The sequence below is a fragment of the Prionailurus viverrinus genome, chromosome D2 (genome assembly GCF_022837055.1).
Source record: "Prionailurus viverrinus isolate Anna chromosome D2, UM_Priviv_1.0, whole genome shotgun sequence".
Taxonomy (NCBI): domain Eukaryota; kingdom Metazoa; phylum Chordata; class Mammalia; order Carnivora; family Felidae; genus Prionailurus; species Prionailurus viverrinus.
In genome coordinates, this window is record NC_062571.1 from 59,230,677 (window position 1) to 59,254,268 (window position 23,592).

The following is a 23,592-nucleotide window of genomic DNA, read 5'->3' on the forward strand; positions in this document are numbered from 1 at the left end:
CCACTTCCCTCCTAAACCCCATGTAATGTGCTTTACACCTTGGTTGCTCCTCTTCTTCACCCCATCTGGCAAATGCAAGGTCTTTCTTTGGTCCACACGCCTCCCGTATCTCTGCTGCATGTTACACGGCTACGCCCCCCTCCACTTGAAGTCTCTCCCCTGATTTCCCTAATACAATACTTTCTGCTTTTTCTAGGTTCATTTATATGGCATGAACGCAGAGCTGCGCTTCTGGCTTCAACCCTGGTGACGCAGTAAAAGCACTGGTCTGGGCATCGGGAGACCTGGATTCTATTCCTGACCTAGGGACTGATTTGGGACATATATTTCAATTTCTCTGCACTCCATCTCTTTGGTTATAAAAACGGTGGGTCAGATTTAAGTGTTTTTCAAACATTTTTTTTTTTAACGGTAGCCCACACTTTACACTGTGATTCAGTATATACATGACATGTAACACGTGCGTGTGGATACACACACGCTCACACACACACATGAAAGTATCACATGCATACTTTTCCTACACGAGACGTGCTACGAAATTTTCTACTCACTTTTATTTTTCAAGAATGCTACTTATAACCCACGGAAGAGACTTTAAGACCCAGTCATGGGTGGTTACCCATTATTTATAAAACACTGGGCTTGCTGATGTGTAGTGAGACAGGAGGATGCTACTGAGCCCTCCGATCCTGAACCTCCAAGCCTGGACTCTCACCTGAATTCCATATCCTATTCCTCTCTGTAACAGTTCCTCATTTACATATCCTAATATCACTTAACCCATAGTTAACACGGAATTTGAGGTACCGCGTCCCTTTCCCATCACAACCATTTATGTTACTAGCAAGTGTAAACCCTTGGTGCCGACTTTTGGTCTAGCAATGGGAGAGCAGCTTACATTGTACCAACCTCCCTATTGATAACTATTAGCAACCCTGGATAAGGCATTTTTTTAAAGTAACTGTGTGAAGGTATTGGAAAGCAACCAAAAGCAGGCGGAAAACTAGAGGGGATAGGACTCAAAACAAGGGATGCAAACTAGGTAAGATCCATATTTATCCAATTTTTACTCCCTGAAGTCAATCCCTAGTCTTCTAGAATGTGAGGAAAATCAAGCAAAAATGGAAAGCCAACAACTGGCAATCTTATTGGGCTGAAGAGTCAAAGGCTCATTTCTGGGGCTGTGAAGTGGCTAGGTATTATGAGTGAAATCCTGGAAAAGAGGAAGCCACAGAGAGAGCAGCCCAAAATCTGTGCAGAAATTCCCCTCAAATCCTTGAACTATGCATGCAGGTGATGAGACTCCGGGAAGCCAGCAGAAAGCAGTAACGGCTAGAGGCCAAAAAGCCTGGCAGATATTCACAACTGCTTGGGGCTGAGAAGACACGGCTTGAAATTTGAGTCCCTCTAAGTTAAGAGATTCAATAAACACTTCATGTTGTACTGAAACATCAAAAAAGCTGCACCCTAGAAGTAAGACCCACCTCTCAGGAGGAGGGGCCCACACCCTAGGACTAAGGGCAAAACCCTAACAGGCATGCCCTAACAATCTCTAAGCCTGAGGCCTCCATAGGAGAATGAACTGATAAGGCAGGTGAGGGAAGGGCACATTATGGTAGAAGGACTTGGCTTCTAGCTTGAGAGACAGGCTGGGAGTGGCCATTAGATAGCACCTTGTTTCTCAGATGGAGTAGGGGGAGGCAGGGGAGGGTGGGAGAGGAGGAAGGGATGGGACATTCCACGTAGATAATCACACCTGCAGACACAGGGCCTGAGGGCAGATGTTCAGTGGGGGTCAATCTGGATCTCAGGAGAGAGGGGACCATGTAGTGATAGACTGGTGGAATAACTTGTAAGGCTGAAGGGAGGCAGGTGGACAAAAGACCAAGAAATCACAATTTATGAGCACCCACTATGTTCCAGGCATGTCTTTAAGGGTTTTATTTATGTTCTCTCACTGACACAGGTGTCATTATCTTCATTTTATAAATAAGGAATCCGAAGCTCAGAGAGATTAGGTAATTCACCTCAAATTATGCTATTAGTAAATGGTGGGGCTGAGACGTGAACTCCTAGCAGAAGACAGACTCTAACACTTGTTTCTGTAATTACATGTTGTAACTGTAACGTTCAGCAAGGACATTGGTGCCTGTGCTGTGAGACAGCCAGCAAAGAATGTTAGAAAGCAAAAGGATTTCAGGGCAGACTAAGATTCTGTTATAGGCCAAGGAGGACACTTGGCATAGGGATGTCAATTAAGCTAAATAGGAATACCATCAAAACTGAAGCCCTCGAATATAAAGAGAGAGTTGTAAAAATGTAAGTGACAGAAGGGGGAACTGAGCTGGTTTAAGAGAGTTCATAGGGCAAATTGCACCACTCGGGAGAGAAGGGCTTGACTCTTGTTAAGTCAGACAGAGTAAACACACTTAGATTACACTTAGGAGGCTTAATACAATAAGGAACTAAAGATAGGAAACAAAGTTCATGTACGGAACAGATGTGGGGGAAGGGAATAGGAGCAACACAAAAACCAATATAAGGAATCACAGAATCACTTGTGTAATTGTGTGTGTGTGTGTGTGTGTGTGTGTGTGTGTGTGTGTGTGTGTGTGTTTTGATTGTTGTTGATTTGAACTGGAAGGAATTTAGAAGTCATTCAATCCCTATCATCTCAGAGCAAAAACACACCTAGAAAAAAATGGCTAGCTGCTAAATACCTCAGCCTTCCAATTAAAGCCGGGCTTAGTTTCATTTTTATCTTTATAAATGCAGGTGGAGACCCTGATTTATCCAAAACAATGCCCTGGAAATTCTGGTTAGGTTAAGCCTGTGCCGGAAGACCACAGGATAAACCACTGGCAGTTCTGGGATCACACCAGGGACTTGTCATGCCCCCACCAACAGTGAGCCTGTTCTGAAGATCTAGATGAGAGACTTCCCGCTCAGGAGGAAGGTGTGAGATGGAGTTTCTAGATCATTCACATTTTCTGACTCTAACCCTTATCCTCTGCTCATAACCTACACCACCCTCAAATCGGCCTCCACCAGAAAGTTGGCTTCGTGAGAGAATAGCGTAAATAAAAAGAAAGACTTAACAGGGAATCCAGTAATTATAAAAACAACCACAACAAAACAAAACAAAATGAACAGAATTCATTTCAGAGAACATCAGAAGACAAACTGGCAAGAAAGAAACAACCTCTACATTATAAAAGACTCTTAATGTATCATGTTACAAAAACAGTTAAGGCGAAGTGAGATGAAGAAATTTGAATGTACAAAGCATCGCGAAGAATATAAATAATCCTCTGATTTCCAGAAGAGTTGTAGTGCTCATCATTCACTTAAGATTCCTGAGTGTAAAGATACAAACACTCTATAAAACAAATTAAATCCTCTTTTCCCCAACGTCTAAAGAAGCGTAGAGATGGAGAGAAAGATCCTGCCAGGAAAATAAATTTTCGCTTGGTGTCTCAGTAATGAACTTGCCATTCCCCTGAGACAAAGAAATATTAAAGAAAGATTGGAAAGATATTTGGGATTAGAGACCCCTGACAAAACCAAGAATGATAAAGATATTTCCCATGAGAACACGGTCTCGTTCTGGAGGCCATGGTGTGTGTTTATAGTACTGTATCTGCTCTTGCTCTGAAAAGTGCCTCCCAGAGGGATTAAATCTCTAAGGTTTTTCTCACTCAAGATACACTGAAAAAAGAATTTCGAGGGCCAGTTTCCTTAAGTACATGGGTGTTCCTAGTACCTAGATAACCACCCCTATTACCTTCTTTCATGTTTTAGCATTCTAATAAGGCTGGCTGAGTTCGTACCTTGAGTTTTCTTCCTGTTTTGCACAAATTCTGAGCGTCTCAGGGTGCTGGGTGCTGTGCGGCGGTAGCGACTATTCCTTTTCCAAGTCTCAGGGCCATTTGTCTTTCTCTCGGCCTCTAAATGCCAGGTATTCTTTCCTAAGGAAGGGCCCTGCGGAATGCCGCTATGGTGTTCTCCCCGAGCCCCTCTCGTCCACTGATTCCGCAGACCATCCGGGAAGATCCCTCTGCTCCCAAGGGCCATCATTCCTGCTCTGTCCATGCCACTGTCCTCCAAATCCTTCATCTGATGGGCAGAATCTGTTTCTCTGTAATTCTGAAATTTATACTCACAGTTTGCAAATAGAGTGTCGTGGCCTTTATTTTCTGTATCAAAGTCACTCTGATCCACGACAGGAGTCTTTGTTTTGGGATAGATTTTATCATTTTGACACACACCTTTGTCCCCTTCATAGTATTCGGCAAATTCTTTACCTTCACTGACACCATTCAAATCTGGGAAGTCCACAGACTGACCATTAATATAATTCCCAGGAACCTGACATAAATTGCTGCGGTTTCTACAATAAATATTAGTTTCTTTACAATCCTCAGCATTATAATTAAAATTCCTGTGGTCCACGTGCCACTTTTCAGGTTGACCACCATTCCCCACAGGATCATCCAAACCACTGTGGCGAGTCTGTTGTCCAGTGTCTTTAGAGTCCTCAGGATTACAGTTCAGATTCTGACCATCTACGTAGCCATTTGTTTCCCTATATCCTTCAGCTTTCCAGCTTTCTGGGCTGCCTGTAAGCCAATTATCCTTCGTCTCGGGGCTCAGATTCCCATAATCTACATCTCCTGAGTTCCAGTAACCATCACAGCCTTGAATCACACTTCCATAGTCCACACAGTCCTTTCCACTTTCCTCTGCTTCCTCGTGGTCTGAACTTGGTTCACTCTGCCCAAAAGCCCAGTATCCACAATGCCTTTTTCTGAAGGGCCGATTGTGCCCTGACGTCCAGTTTCTGGAATCCGAGGCGCCTTCTCTGTAAAGTCCATCCAGCCCTGTAAGATCCCTCTTCTGTAGACTCCTGTGATCTTCATACTCCCAGCTGGAGCCCCAGTGCCCTTTCCTGCCCGCTCCTCTTTCTTTTCTAACTTTGTGGGTTTCACACATGTTCAGTGCACTTAAAGACTCGAGTTTTGCTTCCCTCTTCCATGGGCCTGGGTGGGGCTAAAATGTGGACAGGTGTGGTTTAGCCCAAGGCTGTATCCGTCCTTCTGAAAATGTCTCCCAAAGTGCTCGAGACACTCACTCTTCTTGCTCCTCCAGCTGGGAGCACAGAGAAATGTGGAGTTATTTCAACCTCGGATCCAATCAGTGAGCTGCTATATCTTTCCCCACAGAGGCCAGAAGATAATTAGTAACTAGTGTTCATGTGATTGGAGTTGGCAGCTTGGTTTGGTGTTTCCCTCAAGCTGGTCAAACTGGCTTGGCTGCTTTCTGTGCTGAAGGTGGAAGTATGCTGCTGTTCTAAAGGTTTTGTAGAAAAAGCAGAGTGAGCAAGAACAGCCCCCTTTAAAAGCCAAGGTAAGGTCATCTATCAATCTCATTGGCCTCTTTAGATATTTCTGTAATCAACCAGGGGTATAAACAATGTTTTCATGTGCAGCTCAAACTGGACCTCTGTTCCTCATCTTCCAAGTTCAGCTTTCTAATCCTTAGACATCTGAAACTCTGCAGGTCTCCGTTTCCCTAAGAGAGAGAACTCTTCCTCCTGTGAGAGCTTTGCTTTTCATGGGAGTCAGGTTACCAGTTAGTGAGTACACACTCAAATCGCAAGTGGTTTCAACTCCTGCCTGCAGACGCAATGGGGCATCCCACTGAAAGGAAGAAAAAAAACTTCCTTTTTACTCTCATCTGGTGTCTGAGTAATTTTAAAACTGTCCCCTACAAGAATGTAGTTAAGTATGTTTTTCACACTTCCCTTGATACGTGCCATGCCAGAGAAGCATGAAAACCATTTTCTAAATCTCTTCTCCATCCAATCATGCAGCAATATTCAGGAACTGGGGAATAAGGTTAGGAAGCAGAAAGGTGCCTATAAAAAGACCTCTGTGGATCAACAAACATTAGATGGGCACCTATTATAGGTGAGGTATTGAAGAGAGAAAAAGTGAACAACTCAGTCCCTGCCTCTTGCAATGCAGGAGCAACCCCACAACAGAAGATCTAATGTGACAGGTGCTATGACAAACACAAGGGCAATGCAACAAAGCAAAGTCCCTGGCAGGGCAGCTGGAGGGTATCATGGAAGTGGCGGCATTTGAGCAGTGCCTTTAAGCACAAGCAGGATTTCCCCAGACTTTCTACATATGGAGGACTAGGAGATGGGGAACAGTCTGGAGGATGGAATACGTAGAAAAGTAGTAAGAGAAAAGGCTGGAGCGGTAGGTTGGGGCAGATCCCAAGGGACCGAATGCCATTTACTTCATTCAAGGGAGAGTACTGTGCTCAGAGACAGGCTTTGGTAAGATGATTGTTTTAGCTAACTGGTCATCTATCAACGTCCAGGAACGGTTCCTTGAACCACTGTCTAATCCCTATTTGTGAAACAGTATACAGAACCGTGAGGAGACCAGGGTTAGATGCTGTGTCAATAATTAGATGTTTACTCTTGGATGAACCACTCGAGGTTCCCATCTGTAGACATCTAGGCCCACTGACCTCTATGACACCTCTGATTCCTTCAGTTTAAAAAATCCATGTTCCATTTTCCTCACAACTTGTTTGTCCTTTCCTCAAATACCTAAGGCGCTAGTATGCACCCTTTGGCTGCAATCTCTGGATTGCCAAATCTTCTGATGTGAAGGTTTCTGTTCTGTTCCCTCACACCTTCCAAACCAATAGCCGTAGCAGCGGCAGCCCTGGAAGCTTCTGTGTTTTCAGTGTGAGAATGTGCTAGAATCGGGGCGAGGGCTAGCAAGCTGACAAAAAAAAATTTTTTTTTTTTTTTTTTTATCTTCAGTACCCTGCAAAGAGGTACTGTATTACCCTTACTTTACTGCTGACAAAGAAAGAGTCTCAGAGTTTCAATAACCTGGTCACATAAGCTGGTACCAGCCAGGGCCACAATCTGAACTCAGATCTGTTTGACTTCGTGGCACTAGACGAACAGGGATACTCAAAAACATACTAGAAAACCTTAATTTCCCTCAAACCAAGCAAATGAACAAGTAAACTCTATCAGGATCTAAGTCAGAGGTGGCCACTTCTGAGGCAGGTGTGCTCACACTGGCCCCTTCCCTTCCCCTGACATTCCCTCTGTGCCTCCAGTCCTGGAGTCTGCCCGTGCCCCCTGCCACCACCCCCCAACCCGGCCACCACAGGGCCGTTCCTCGCCATTTGACCACAGTGCACATCTAGACTGGCACATAAAGTAAGCCAGGCACACTTTTAAATACTGAAAATAAAGATTAATCTTTCCCACACTGTTACTGGAAACAAAGTTCCCTTTAGCTACTTTGTATCTTTGATAAAGATAGCACTGTAAGAAACACACCTAGTACATCAACCAAGAGAAGATATAAAAGAGGATAAATTACGGAGGCCCTAAAGTGCCACAGGGCCCTGATGCTTGCTGTTTGTCACCAGAGTGGGGGCGATCAGCTGCAGTGACTATCTGTGCACCCCTCGCGCCCAGTAGACAGAAATACTGCTATATTCAATGGTAGGAGGGAAGACAGGCAGCAGGATTTAGAAGGAGACAGAAAGAGGGAGAAGGTGCCAGAAGGGTAAAGGAAGAAGAGGGAGGAGACTAGAAAAGAACCAGCAAGAACACATGCCTCCCTACACTTCTGTTAATGTCTCTGTTAACTATGCAGGTCATGCCTCTCGTCTGGTGACCAACACTTCCACACTAAGGGTGCCCCAGTGATGTTCTCTGATTCCTACAGTTCTTGCTGTTTTTCAGAGCACTGAGCAAATCTCTCTCTCATTTCACCTACGTTATTTTATTATGCATGTGTAACTCCATTTATTACACTGAATGCTCCTTAGAGGCAAGGACCATGTCTAACTTATGTCTCAGTCCTCAACACATCTCTGCACATGGGTTACCCAGCAGGTACAGACAGGTTTGAGGAGCTGATGTTTGCAGCATTTATGGGGCATGTGCTAGATGCCAGGCAGAGAGCAGGACAGCTTGGAGGTTAAGAGCACAGCTTTGCCAGCCCTGGGTGTGAGTCTGGACTTTGCCACTCACCAGCTGTAGAATCTTGGGGAAGTTACTTAAGCTCTCCAAGTTTGTTTCGTCATGTTTTCATCTTAAGCACAAAAGACATGACATTTCTGTGGAACATAATTCTAAAAAGCCTCATTATTGATAAATTCCCACTACCTGAAACTTGAGACACTTTTGTTCTGCCACCTGTATATCTAATGCAAGGATGGTTCTCGAGTGTATCTCAAACCAAGTCACAGGTAATGGAAGGCCATGGAAGAGCCTGGAACTTGCTGTGGCTTTGGGGATGGAGCACTGAGCCAAGATTCCCTTCCAGCCCCTCTTCAGGTCCTCAGAAATCATCAAGCTATCTGGCAATCCCCCAGGACTTTAGGACTTCTCATATTAAATGATCACCATAAAATTTTTTTTTCATTAGTTTTTTAAATGTTTATTTATTTTTGAGAGAGACAGAGTGTGAGCAGAGGAGGGGAAGAGAGAGAGAGGGAGACACAGAATCTAAAGCAGGCTCCAGGCTTTGCGCCGGAACACAGAGACTGACGCGGGGCTTGAACTCACGAACCACGAGATATGACCTGAGCTGAAGTTGGAAGCTTAACAGGCTGAGCCAGCGAGGGCGCCCCTAAGTGATCACCTTCTTGAGGACATGCCTAAGAGCTCATCCTCACGAGTCCCCTTGAGGGTAACCGTTGCTGCCGCCCCTGTTCAGCCCAAGTGCCCTAGTTCTTCCCTGATCCTTCACAGCAAAATCTGCTCCAGGACACCCCCCGGCCCTGCCCCGCCTCTGAGGCTGCAGTCCCCTCAGACCTGAACGCGCTCGCATAGCGGTCCTCTCCCGAGCATAGTTTAGATAGAAGTTTCCTCTCCTTAATACCATCTGCTTCCCATCTCTCAGAAGATGACTCCACTTCTGGCCTTCCCATAATACTCTTTCTTGTTGGAACTTATTTTTCCAGTCGCTTGCAGTGATCTAAAGTAGAGGGGCAGGTGAGCGTGTGTACTTGGCCCGCCTTCTTGAGCCAGCCTCTCCGGACCACCATTCTCCTGCTGGGAGTTCAATCAGTATCCTGCAATTCCTACATCCACGCATTACTTTGTATTATTTTCCTTCCTGAGGACACGTGGGTTCGGAGCTCTCTGGCACACCTGCCCGAAGTGACACAGCTGTGTTCTCCGCGAGCCTTAGACTAATGCTGGTGCCTCACTTCCTTTCTTTTCCTCCTTTATAAATTATTTCTGCTTCTTCATCCTTTCCCTAGCAAATCTACCATCCTACTGTGTCTGTATCCACACACTCTGCCTTCCCTCCTGTTAAAATGGAGAAACTGTCGCAGCTCTGATAACAGGCCAGTCTCTCTGCTGGTTCCCTGGATCCCAGTCCCCCTAACGCCTCAGAGACTGTGTTCCAGCAACAAGGCCCTCCCTCTGCTTCTGCAACGCAATCACTCCGATGGATCGGTCCCACTCACTGGACTATCTGCGTCTTCTCCTTTGCTAGTTCACCTTCCTGGTCTTCTACACTCCCAAACACTGGTGTGCCCCAGGGCTTCTCCTAGATATGCAATTACCTAGCACATGGCAGGAATGCAGGGAACACTGATAGGACTGGAAATGTGGTTTCCAATCTTATTCAGTGCCGCTGCCTCTCAGCCTAAAGGAAGAATTTAAAGGAGACCACTACGGCTAAAGCTACTCATAGGACATCAGTGCTACAGCCTCTGGTGGTGTGGACAGAGGGTCTGGAAATAAAGGAGAAGAAAGACACCTAAGATCTAAAGGTTAAGTTCCCCAGCAGAGGAAGAAATGAAGCACTAATGAAAAGCAACAACTGACTGGGAGGAGGGAAGGCAGAAGCAGAGAGGATTCTGGGAGCACTGTAAAAGGCAATAAGGGCTGGAGTGTTGGAAAATAAGAGGTGTTTGGGGGGAAATGTGATATGCTCTGAAGGGTGTGAATATTCGCAATGAGACAGGGCTGTGAGAAGCACTTAAGATGTCTCAGAATTTATAACCTCGTGATGAACTGAAAGGGTTATGAGTTAGGTGAGGGCTCAGAGAGACGAACGACCAGCGTGGGGATGTTGCTAGCATGAATGGGTAAGCATGTTGGAGAGCTGTATGACTTCCTGATAAGCAAGCAGCCAAAAGTGTATCTGTGCAGAAGGGTCAAGTATTTTTTTAAAGATATCAAGACATACATATATTCTCTTATAGTTTTCAACAGATGAGAGTACTAAAAAATGCTATGCCTGACAATAAACTATTTTGGAAGTAAGTTGACAAGGGTCTTTTGGGATCCCTCCTCTGTGAGCCCTTGAATTTCTGGGTTTTTCAGGTGCTGCTTCCTACACCCACTCTCAGAGATCAAGCATCCCTCTCTCAAGTTGAAACACGCCAACATCATGGTGTGGCACAGTGACAGGGCACAGAAGGCTGTGCAATGAAACCGACCTGAATTTGAACCCCAGCCCTACCACTTACTAACTGTGACAGTCTGGGTCAACCTGGGCTTTCTCATTTGTCATATATGCACAATATGGAGGATTCATGAAAGTGTGTCAAAGACCTAGCACTCTGTGTGACAAGTAATAAGTGCTCAATTAATTATAATTATGATCACTGTCTTTCACTTCCTTCAGCTAATGGTGAGGTTCAGTGCCTGGGCCACTTCTGTGTATCTATACTCTTTCTTTTCTTTTTTTTTAAGAAGTAATCTCATTAGGGGCGCCTGGGTGGCGCAGTCGGTTAAGCGTCTGACTTCAGCCAGGTCACGATCTCGCGGTCTGTGAGTTTGAGCCCCGCGTCGGGCTCTGGGCGGATGGCTCGGAGCCTGGAGCCTGTTTCCGATTCTGTGTCTCCCTCTCTCTCTGCCCCTCCCTCGTTCATGCTCTGTCTCTCTCTGTCCCAAAAATAAATAAACGTTAAAAAAAAAAAAAAAAAAAAAAAAAGAAGTAATCTCATTAAACGTTGTGGCTTTAAATAAAGTTTATGGGCTGTCAAAATTGATTTGTCCCAAATGTACATCTCCAACCCTTACCCCTCCCCTGAACTCTGGGCTGTATATCAAACTTGCCTAATCAATACTTCTACCCGGATGTTTTATGGGCTCATCAACATGACCAAAACAGAGCTCCTGACCTCTGTCCCGTCCCACCTCCCCCACCAACCAGCATCTCCTGCAGTCTTCACCATGAATTGAGAAATTACTGGCAACTCCAACCCTTCCAGTTGCTCACCCACGGGGTCATCCTTGACTCTTCTTGTTCTCTCACACCTCACACCCAATCCACCAGCAAATCCTACAGGCTCAGACTCAAAATATACCCAGGACCACGCACTCCGTGTCATCTCCAGTCTACCATCCCGGTCCAGGCCGCCATCACCTCTTGCCTGCAGCATCACTGCAGTAGCCTCCCAACTGGTCTCTGTGCCCCTACCCTTGTATCTTTCTGTTTGGCCTCCACACTGCAGCCAGAGTGACGCTATAACATGCGCCAGATCTTACTGCTCCCCTGCTCAAAACCTTCCCGTGGCTTGTCTTACTCTGAACAATGAACTACAAAACCCACACCTTAGCTCTAGCTGAATTGGCCTCCTTGCTGTTCCTCAAACACTAGCTGCACATCTGCCTGCGACGATTTCCCCACCCCCCAAAAATGGCTTGGCTGGCTCCCTACAATCATTCAGATCTTCACGCGAATGTCACTTTTCAGTGAGGCCTTCCCTGATTCCATAGCTTCTTTTGCCTTCTAGTACATATTCATATTTCTACTTACTGTTTGCCTCTCCCCATGAGGGCAGAGATCACTGCCCTAACTCCAGAGCACTGCCTGGAATACAGCAGGAGCTCAATATATGCAGATTAAATGACTGCCCTGGAGTTTCTCATCTCTTGGGGCTTGCTACATCTGGCAAAGTGTAGGCTGGGAGATGACACACTCGGTGGCCGTGCAGTGGCAGGAATGACTGTGGCCAAGGGTCTGTGCTGGCAGGAGGGAGGCAGGTCCTTTCACTATATCCCTGCAAGGCCCCAGTGAAATCTGAAACCGATACTTAAAATCCCTGGATCTATTCCAGTTTCTCCTCCCCTCTGCCATGAGCTGAGCGTGAGGAAATGTTCACAAAGCCATGCTACAAAGTTAGGAATAGAGATTCTTTAACTAACTTAAAAAAAAAAAAAAAAAAGAATAGTGATTCATGGGTTAATTATAACTAAGTCAACCATTCCAAGCTACATTTCTTGACACACATTGAACCCCTATTGTAAAAGGAAAACTAGTTTCAGTCCTGAATTAACATAGACCGTTAAAGCCTTCTAACTGGTTGCTGTTTTATACCAAGACAAAATCCATTTAAAGTAACCGAGCTAATTTTTACTGAGCCAACATCCTGAACCACATGCCACAAGTCAAAGATACTTGCTTTTTTTTCTCATGTACTGACAAATCAGAAAGAAAGATTATTATTCCTTTCACATAAACTTTTACATCTTAAAAGACCACAAAATGTTTTGGCTATTTAACTCATTGTGTTTTACTAGTTTGAGAAAGAATTTTTATTTTATTTTTATTTTTTCAATATAATTTTTTTATTTAAAAATTTATTAGTTTTTATTTTTGAGACACACACACACACACACACACACACACACACACACACACGGTGTGAGTGAGGGAGGGGCAGAGAGAGAGGGAGACACAGAATCCAAAGCAGGCTCCAGTGAACTCAGCATAGAGCCTGATGTGGGGCTTGAACTCACAAACCATAAGATCATGACCTGAGCTGAAGTCAGACACTTAACCTACTGAGCCACTCAGCACCCTGAGAAAGAATTTTTAATACTGAGGCACGCCAAGGAGTCTTCAGAATAATAAATAGCTTCTGGATGTAGAAATAAACTATACTTTCAAATTTAAAAAAATTTTTTTAACATTTTTTCATTTTTGAGAGACAAAAAGAGACACAGTGTTAGCAGGGGAGGGGCAGAGAAAGAGGGAAACACAGAATCTGAAGCAAGCTCCAGGCTCTTAACTGTCAGCACAGAACCTGATGCAGGCCTCAAACCCACGAACCGTGAGATCATGACCTGAGCCGAAGTTAGATGCCAAACCTACTGAGCCACCCAGGTGTCCCTATACTTTCTAGAATATTGTAGATCACTTCAGTATAAAGATATTACTCTTCCATATCAGTACTTTTCTAACTTATTAAATGAATGGCTCTCTTTAGTGGGTCTTAGATCTCAGTATGTTGTTGAAAATGTTACTTTCTTGAAACACATTCTGATTTGATGTGCAACAGCCTTTTAAAATTACCCTGAGAGTCTCTGGTCAACATTCCCTTGACATTACCTTCAAGGGAAGAAAAGTTTAGGAGCGAGGCTCCCAATATGGAAGAGGCTGACTCTACCCTTTACCATTCCCTGCACTGACGTAGAACTAATGGGGTCCTTACTCACACTGAAGTAACTATGACCATGGTTCAAAGGCTTCAACAGTGTGATTACATACAGAGGTCAACATCACTATGATCACTGGAGTTTCAGAGATACACAAATATGAATAATACTATGACTATGTCCTTCGTATTAATCAATGGATAGCCAGTGCCTGCCTCCTAGTATGTGCTTAAGAAATATTTGCTGAATAAAGAAATGAATGTACAACCCTGATTACTTGTCAAATTGAGAGGCATGTGAACCTCTCCTAGAGACAGGAAAACACTATGATATTCTAAAATAAGATTCTCTCAGGGCTACATTACGTAGTCCTAATCAGGGTTCTAAAAGTAACATGTACTGGGAAACCTGAAAGTCTGTGGATTAACCCCAAATCTTTCCATTGCTCTGGAAGTCAACCTATTTATCAGATTTGAAGATACTGTGTTTTAGATATGTACCTTAATTTATTAACTAGCAACTCATTTGACCAGAAGCTCTCTGAGAGCAGAGAGCACATCTGTGTTTATTACCCTGCCCTTAGCACAGTACCTATAACAAACATTTGCTGGATGAATGACTGAACTGAATCCCATCCTGAAGCCTGCAAAATGGCATTTCATTCCCCAACGTGCTATAATCAGAGATGCCTCCTACTCTGATTCTACTCTGACTCTACGTGGTAATTCCAAATTTAAAGCTCCAAATTCTCAGCTGGAGCCAAATACTGGCTTCTCTAAAACTAATCCTGGGCTTTCAAATTTCTAATAATTAAAGTTTAGGTTATTTGGACCAATCCTCTCACAGGAAAAAACAAGTTTAAAAAGTTGGAGGAAATATTTTTAAAATCTCCAAACTATCAATACACTGACAAGATGGTAGCATGCTGGCCAAAACCAAAAGAAAACTGGAATCCAGACAAGCAAATAACCACAGAAGCGGCATTGCCCCACAGCACTTGCCAGTTCCAGAAAACGGAACTTTTGTTTCAATGGTCCTCTGAGGAGAAAAGGTCAAAAACTCAAAGCCCAGAGCTTATCCAAGGCGAGAAATCTAAAAACAGCCCTTTTCCCTAAATAAGCTAAGATCCCAAGGGACCCCTGAGAGTGAGTCAGAATTGGACCAGCCCTCTTGCAAAATTACAGTTGGGGTTCCTATATCTTGGTTTTCCATGGAACTTTAAGCTTTGAAATTAATTTCAGGAACCAAACTGAGATGGACTAATGTTTCCATGTGGAAAATGCTTCTCAGTGTTTCTTGAGAAATGTATAGGTCTCTCTGAATCCTAAGAAAAATCAGCCTAGAAATCTTGAAGACAAGAGAAAATACTATAATTCTTCTTTACGAATAAAGCCTAATAATAAAGGTAGACACATTACTGGCATCTACCGATGTCAAGTTGAAAGCAAGAACAGAAAATACTGACACAGAAAGTGAAAGATTAAGGTTGACCAGACAAGAGTACACAGAAAAGTGATCAGGATCTAATCAGTTAGTTTTGCTTGTAGTTCTTGCTATGTTATGTTTACAAGTGTGTGTGTTCATGGCCTTGTGTGCTGCTAACAGTGAGTCATTCTTGCAAGTAAATATTAATAAGCTTATTTGTACAGTGTATGTCATACAAACTTTGTAAGTGATATCAAGTTCTAGAAGCAAAACTGGCAACTCTGACAAATGATTCTGTGCAGTGTTAAATCTTGCTCAGAGCAGTGAATGTTCCATTATTTGAATACCACCCAAAACTGCCCAGCATTCTTCAGGGTTTAATATTTGCTACAGGGTATAGTTCTTTATAAATATTTTAACAGAAGATTAAAGAGACCATGAGAATATTAATATTGAATTATTATGTTGTACACCTAAAACTAATATAATGTTGTATATCAATTATAATAATAAAATTTTTTACAGATATGAATAGTTAAAAATTTATTGTCTAAATTTTTTTAAACTTTTTTTTAATTCAGTTTTTGAGAGACAGAGAGAGACAGAAGAAGAACAGGGGAGGGGCAGAGAGAGAGGGAGACACAGAATCTGAAGCAGGCTCCAGGCTCTGAACTAATAGCTCAGAGCCTGACATGGGGCTCAAACTCACGAACAGTGAGATCATGATCTGAGCCAAAGCCGGACACTTAACCGACTGAGCCACCCAGTTTGTCTAAATTTTGAATTAGCAAAAATATTGTCTAAATTTTGAATTAGCAAAAACAATATTGATTTCAATGGCATAGTCAAAATCAGAGCAAGTACACAAAATACTTCATTGTTAAAAAAAAAAGAAAATGAACTTACATGTACCCTAATGGCCCCACCTGAGGATGCTTTTAGCTACACTCATAATCCAACCAACATCAATCTAAGATGGAAACTCTTTCTTATGCCTGGAATATTAACAAAACAATGATCAATAGGATCAGGGCAAATGAAGCTTTGTGTATTTACAATCTTGTTTTAAGAATAACTTTTAAATACTAATTACTTGTGGTATTACTTTACAGTTTTGAAATTATTTTTATTTACAATTTATTTTATGTTAATGTTCCCCTCTTCTAATGTTTTCAATTGCCTATTGTCATGTTAATTTTCTGACTTTGATAAATATTCTATAGTTATGCAAGATGTGAAGGTTAAGGGGAAGCTGAGTGAAGGGTATATGAGAACTTTAATTTTTTGCAACTTTCCTATAGATCTAAAATTATTTTATTTTTTTAATGTTTATTTTTGAGAGAGAGAGAAAGATTGTGAGCGGGGAGGGGCAGAGAGAGAGGGAAACACAGAATCCGAAGCAGGCTCCAGGCTCTGAGCTGTCAGCACAGAGCCTGACACAGGGCTTGAACCCATAAACACATCATGACCTGAGCTGAAGTTGGCTGCTTAACTGACTGAGCCACCCAGGTGCCCCAGATCTAAAATTATTTTAAATTAAAAAGTAAGAAAGTCTTTAAAGTCTTTAAAAAGTCTATTATCAGGTAGAGAACACTTTTACATGTTATTAAAATATATAATCTTGTTGGGGCACCTGGGTAGCTCAGTCAATTGAGAGTTGGACTTTGGCTCAGGTCATGATCTCGTGGTTCGTGAGTTCAAGCCCCACATGGGGCTCAGTGCTGTCAGTGCAAAGTCCACTTTGGATCCTCTACCCCCTCTCTCTGCCCTTGCCCCACTTGTGCTCTCTCAAAAAATAAACATCTTAAAAAAACAGAAATACATAATCTTGTCATAATATTTGGTTCATTACAAACCATGCATTTATATATATATGTATGTATGTATGTATATATATATGTGTATGTGTATATATATATATATATATACACACACACACACACACACACACACACACACACATTGCTTATATATGTATATGTGTGTGTGCCATGATAATATAATAATCTCTTTTAGTATTAGCATAAGACAGGAAAATTATAATCTCTGAAACTTTTAATATAAGCCTAACAAAGAAAAATTATTCATTGTAGATGATTATGGTATTACTATTATTATTTAAGAACATGTAAATAAATAGTTTAAAATTCAGAATAATTTATAGTTTAGGAATTAACAGAGATTCCAGTTTCTTTTTCTTGAATCCCAAGGATTACTATCCTTTGGGAATTTGGGAACATTAGCAGATCACAAAAAAACTGATAGAAACAAATGCAAATCCTCTCTGGAATCAGGTGCCTTCATTGTAGGTCTTAACGTTTTGCAAATACTATGACCAGCACACAGTAAAAGATAATCAGACACATAAGGAGTCTAGACCACATGAATGAGGAGTAGGCAACATCAAAAATAACCCCACTAACACATAATATCTTGGAATCATCATATGCAGACTCTAATACTAAAGTTATGCTTACCGTATGTAAAGAAAATAAAAAACAAGCTGAAAGCTACCTGCAGGAAACAGAAAACTATAAAAGATGACATTTCAGATTTGAAAAAAAAATAGAGCTTCTTCTACAAAATGAATCCTCATGTCACCATAATTCCAGAGTCTTAAGAAGGAGGTGTAGCTAGCTACAACAAAGAACCTTACCTTGGGTCTGACACAGCACTGGACTATTTTGCTACCCATGAACTGTGTCTGATAAGGGGACTGGCATCTCTGTTCCAACAGTCTCCAGAGCCACAGTGGTCCAAATTCAAAGTAACAAACAGAGGTAGGAGATGTATGAAAACTCTGGGAAGTAGACACGCAACTTCAACTTAATTTCATTCAGTTAAACTATATCCAATTTATCAAGTATTTAATGGGTCTCTACTACCTGCAGAATACTCTGGCAGGGGTGTGGGAAATGATACACTAATACAAAGTATATCTTCTCAGTAGGTTTCAAATTCACATTGGGAGGCATAGAAACAACTAAATATAATATCAATCAGAATTAGATGAATGCTGTATCAAGAGCATTGGAAGAGTAAAGCCTAGTGCTCAAACTGATGATTTCCTTCTTTTTCACTGTACTGACTATATTACTGAATATCATTTTTATGAAAACAGAAAACGATGACCTTACGAAGTACTGTTAGTGACTCCAAGGAATAATTTCATCACATTAGCAATAGACATAAATAATACTTATTGAAAAAAAATTAACATTAATATAGCCTATGCTGTTGATAGATTCAAATGAAGAAAAATCTTTTTAATTAAGACTGTACACACCCACTGTAGATCTATCACATTATTAAACTTTTAGCACTTAAAAAAAAAAAGCACGGTAAGAACACTGGCTAAATTATTAAATTAGTCCTAAAAAAGAAGGTCAGTTGAAGGAAAAAGAATACCCATTTCATCACTTAGTACCAGTCCATTAATCTATACATCCATTTAAAAACACTGCATGGGATCCTTAAGCACAGAAGACATAGCATTTCTGTGGAACACAATTAATTCTAAAAAGTATTACTTTTAAAAAAATGTCTTTTTAGTAATCTCTGCACTCAACATGGGACTCAAATTCACAACCCCAAGATCAAAAGTTGCATGACCCACTGAGCCAGCCAAGCCCTCCTAAAAAGCCTCATTATTGAGAAATTCCCACTACCTGAAATTTGAGACACTTTTGTTCAGCCACCCGTATATCTAATGCAAGAATAGTTTACAGGTGTATCTCAAAACTTACAAGTTGGAAGGTGGTAGAAGATCCTGGAACTTGCTATTGCTTTGGGGATGTAGCACTGAGATTCCCTTATAACTCCTTTTCAGGCACACTGAAACCATCCAGGTATCTGGCAATCCCCCCAGGACTTCAGGTACTCATATTAAATGATCACTTTTTTTCTTAATGTCCCCTTTATTATTTTAAGTAAACTCTATGCCCAAAGTGGGGCTCAAACTCATGACCCAAGACCAAGAGTTGCATGCTCTACCGACTGAGCCAGCCAGGTGCCCCTAAGTGATCACCTTCTTGAGGACATGACTAAGAGCTCATCCTCACGAGTCCCCTTGAGGGTAACTGTTGCTGCCGCCCCTGTTCAGCCCAAGTGCCCTAGTTCTTCCCTGATTCTTCACAGCAAAATCTGCTCCAGGACACCCCCCGGCCCTGCCCCGCCTCTGAGGCTGCAGTCCCCTCAGACCTGAATGCGCTCGCATAGCGGTCCTCTCCCAAGCATAGTTTAGATAGAAGTTTCCTCTCCTTAATACCATCTGCTTTCCATCTCTCAGAAGATGACTCCACTTCTGGCCTTCCCATAATACTCTTTCTTGTTGGAACTTATTTTTCCAGTCGCTTGCAGTGATCTAAAGTAGAGGGGCAGGTGAGCGTGTGTACTTGGCCCGCCTTCTTGAGCCAGCCTCTCTGGACCACCATTCTCCTGCTGGGAGTTCAATCAGTATCCTGCAATTCCTACATCCACGCATTACTTTGTATTATTTTCCTTCCTGAGGACACGTGGGTTCGGAGCTCTCTGGCACACCTGCCCGAAGTGACACAGCCGTGTTCTCCTCGAGCCCTAGACTAATGCTGGTGCCTCACTTCCTTTCTCCTTCTCCTTTATAATTTATTTCTCCCATGAGTCTGGTGAATACAAATGGAGTCCCCGAGGCTGGTCACCCCCAAATTAAGGGACAGAATTTGAATATTTGAATGTGCAAGGTGGGAAGCAGTGAACTGCAGTAGTTAAAAACAAGAGCTTCCAGTTCCCTTGGTAAACTACTTAATCTCTGCAAATCTTACCTTTCTCATCTATAAAGCAGCCGTATGAATTATCCCAGTGCCTTTAGGGTGGCTGTGAAGATTATTTGTGCAAGCAAATGGTAACCAGTCCTTATTATGAACAAGTTAATAAATGTTAGGACTTATGGTTACTATTGAAACCCACTCCTTAAACCACAAAGACATAAGATGCAGTTTTTCACGAATCTTAGCCTAGGAGTCGTTAGTCCTCACTACAGCCTGGTTAAGGGACTTTCCAGCTGCCTGACTGCTATGCATACCACACCAGAACAGGAGGCATGAACATCAATGAGGTTTGAGCTTCTTTATCTGGGCATCAAGTGAACTCAGGAAGCTACAGTGAGTGGTCATAGGATATACCAAGACAGACCAGTCGAATTGTGATATGAAATTAGGTAAAGAAACAGCAAATCATTCTTTGTCGAAGACGGTAACATCTCCCTTAAAAAGCACAGGGAGGCTGTTAACGCGGACTTGTGGATGTCAAGAAGCGAGTACATTTTGTTTCCTCACCACTCACCTCTAAGTTGCTGGAGTTCCATATTCAGACTTTCAATGTTGCTCTCGTAGAACTCAAGGTCCTCAAGGGTCTCTGCCCTTAATGATTCATCTTGCTTCTCCTCCACCGTCACGTTTAGCTCTTCTTGAGCCCCGCTACACATATCCAAGTCCTGTTCCATTTCCTGAATCCTCACCAGTACTAACGGACACGGGGAAGTTTGGTCCGGAGTCTGTTCCATATTCTCAGGGCCTTCCTTTTCTGGGGTCTCACAGCTAGGATGGGGACAGGTTAGGAGCCTGGGGGATATCATTCTGTGCTGTGCTGGGGGAGGCAGGGGAGCTGGGCGAGAGGGTCGCACTGCCAAGGGAGGTTCAGGTTTCAGGCTCTGGGGAGAAGTGGACGCTGGAACAGAGGGCCGCGGTGGCGGTGGCCTTAGGGCTTTTCTCCTCTCAGGCAGCTCCTGCTGGCTGAGTAGCTTTGAGGAACCTCGGACAATGTCCTTCTCGGAGTTAAAGTCCAGGATTGAAAAGTGGCGCAAAATTTTATCTGGTTCTGTGCCGGGTCCTGACAAGCTCTTCTCAAACTCTATCAGCTGTTGTGTCAACTTAGAATCCAGGTCAGTGCTGCCTTCTCCCTGCACAAGTGTCATTGCTTCCACTGCGAACCCTTTATCTTGCAGACCAGGCTTCACCTCTGATCCAGAACAAAAGCCAGAGGCATTTTCTTTGAGCGTGTGGGGCTTTTTAACACATCTTACCATGCCCTGGAGCTGAGGGCTCAACTGGCTGGGTCTGACTACCCTAGGGGCAAAAAGACTAGTGCCACTGTGAGGAGGTCGCACTGGCTTCTGAAGGGTTTTTGGTGGGGAGTGCATTCCTCTGGGAGGTAGGCTGGAGTAGTCTTTAGTCCTTGCTTCGAAGGGAACAGGGTCAGGATACTGCTCTGAGCTTAGGAGGCTCCCTCCCACTGGAGAATAATACTGGTTTTTCTGCAGTCTGGGACGAAAAGGTACCTGAGGTTGAGAGGAAACCCCATTGATTGTCTCTGAAGGATCCTTTGCAAAACAGTCTTTGGCAAGAGGCTGTTCGTGCCCCAGGCCCGGGCTTCTCAGGGGCCCTCCTGAGGTGCCCTCGTCCTGATGAGAATTTTTGTTTACTTCATAAGCAAAAGTCAGATGCTCCAGGGGAGAAGCAGATGTTTCAGAAATAACACAGTTGGACTTCTCCGCTTTATATTCGAGAGTTTCATGTCTTCTTCCTTCTACTACTATGGAGTTCTCAGAACAATCCAGAGAAATGTCAGGGATCTCAGCAGGGCTGCTTTCCTCTGGCACATCCATGGTCTCCTCTGCTCTTGTTTTAGGAAAGAGCTTTACAAATCGGTAAGGAAAGATGCCTGTCCTGCCCTTCAGTGATCCTTCCAGCCAGCCATCTTCCAGCGTCCCCAGAATTCGGATTTTATCACCTACCTCAAAATCCAACTCATTTGGCTCCAGGGCTTGGAATCTGTAGAGGGCAATTCCGTAGGTCCCTGGCTGCTCCTCATCCTCTTCGGGCTCCCTCTCCTCTTCTCCTGTAGGGGTGTCTTCTTCACCGTTAATAATGCAATCGTCGTGATTTCCAGAACTTACCAACTCATCCACAGTCCTCAGAGGCCCCAAAAGCTCTACAAAACCTTCTGGAAAAATGCCTCTTCGACCATCTAATTCCCCCTCAAACCAGCCTGGTTCAGGAACTCCAGTAATGGTAATCACATCCCCTTCTCTGAAGTCCAGCTCCTCATCCAGCTGGGCAGAAAGCCCCATCAGCGCCCGGGCTTGTCCCATCGAGTACTCAGGAATCTGGAGCAAGGCACTCTGCGAGTGCCACTGCTGGCTCCGTGAGGACAGGCAGAGCTCCCGGACACACGAGGACGGGAAGAAGCCCCGCGCGCCCCAGCAGCTTCGGCCCTGCAGCCAGCCGGCAGTGGGAGCACCATCGAGAATCACTAGGTCGCCTAAAGAAAGAGAAGCAAAGATAATGACCTGAGTCATCACCCCAAAAGAGTATTAACATAACTAATAGTACAACTCATCGTTTTAAATGTCGGTTTCAGGGAAATACACATCTGGAGTTTTAAGGGCATAATACTTTTTTTTTTAAATGTTTATTTACTTATTTTGAGAGAGACAGAGAAAAGAACACGTATGTAAGTGGGTGAGAAGCAGAGAGAGGGACAGGGAGAATCCCAAGCAGGTTCAGCTCTGTCAGCAGAGTCTGACGCAGGGCCTGATCTCATGAACCGTGAGATCATGACCTGAGTCAAAATCAAGAGTCAGACACCTAACCGACTGAGCCACACAGGGCATAATACTTTTGATAATTTAGTGAATTTAGTGAATTTTGACAATTTAGTGACAAAATAGTACACGTTTCTGCAAACAAGTGGTTTTCAATGTGTGGTTCATGGAATCCTGGGGGAGCCCCAAGATCTTTTTGGAGAGTCTGTAAAGTCAGAACTATATTTTCTTCATATACTTCACATACTTCAGTAAACCACAGTTCAATGAGAATGAACGTAAATATAAATATGAGAATCTAGCTTTCTTGTATTAAAGCAAATATTAAAGAGATTTGCAAAAATGTAAACGAATGACACTCTTCTCATTAAAATTGTTGTTTGGAAAACTATTTTTCATTAAAAATATGCTGTTTATGTTAATATATAATAGGTTTTAAAAAATGAATTGATAAATGTTTTTAAATTTTCTGTTTTAATAGCTAATATTGCAAATATCATAAACCCACATAAGCAAGAGCTCCCTCGGGTCTCAATAACTGTTAAGGGTATAAAAGGGCTCCTAGGATCAAAAAGTTGAAAAATACTACTTTTAAACAGTGTTCTTACAGTCTGTGTCATTGGATTAGTTTATAAATGATAAAACATATACACATATCGGTTGATGGGGGGTGGGAGGGAGGGGAGGGTGGGTGATGGGTATTGAGGAGGGCACCTTTTGGGATGAGCACTGGGTGTTGTATGGAAACCAATTTGACAATAAATTTCATATATTGAAAAAATAAAAATAAAAAAAAAAAGGAAAAAAAAAAGACATATACACATATCTGGGGCACCTGGGTGGCTCAATTAAGTGTTCAACTTTGGCTCAGGTCATGATCTCAGAGCTTGTGAGTTTGAGACCTGCGTCAGGCTCTGTGCTGACAGCTCAGAGCCTGGAGCCTGCTTTGTATTGTGTGGTCTCTCTCTCTCTCTCTCTCTCTCTCCGCCCCTCTTCTGCTTGTGCACACACTTTCTCTCTCTCTCAAAAAATAAACAAACATTAAAATATACATGTATATATTTTATATATAAATATATAAATATAAATATAAATATAAATATAAATGGGCGCCTGGGTGGCTCAGTTA

The 23,592-nt window shown here is 43.0% G+C and overlaps 1 protein-coding gene across 3 annotated transcripts in view; it reads right to left on the bottom strand.

The window, feature by feature from the left end:
• The window catches only part of DNMBP (dynamin binding protein), a 144,674-nt gene that overhangs the window by 70,978 nt on the left and 50,104 nt on the right, over positions 1 to 23,592 (bottom strand). For 2 of the 3 annotated variants that reach the window (XR_007145310.1, XM_047825116.1), the window contains exon 5: positions 20,204 to 22,180. Coding sequence is in view for 2 of the 3 variants with exons in the window: in XM_047825116.1 (XP_047681072.1) it covers positions 20,204 to 22,180 (1,977 nt within the window). In the remaining variant the exon portion in view is untranslated. Of the gene's footprint in view, positions 1 to 3,833; positions 5,183 to 20,203; positions 22,181 to 23,592 lie in introns of those variants that run through there. The other variant, XM_047825117.1, reaches the window with a different exon arrangement.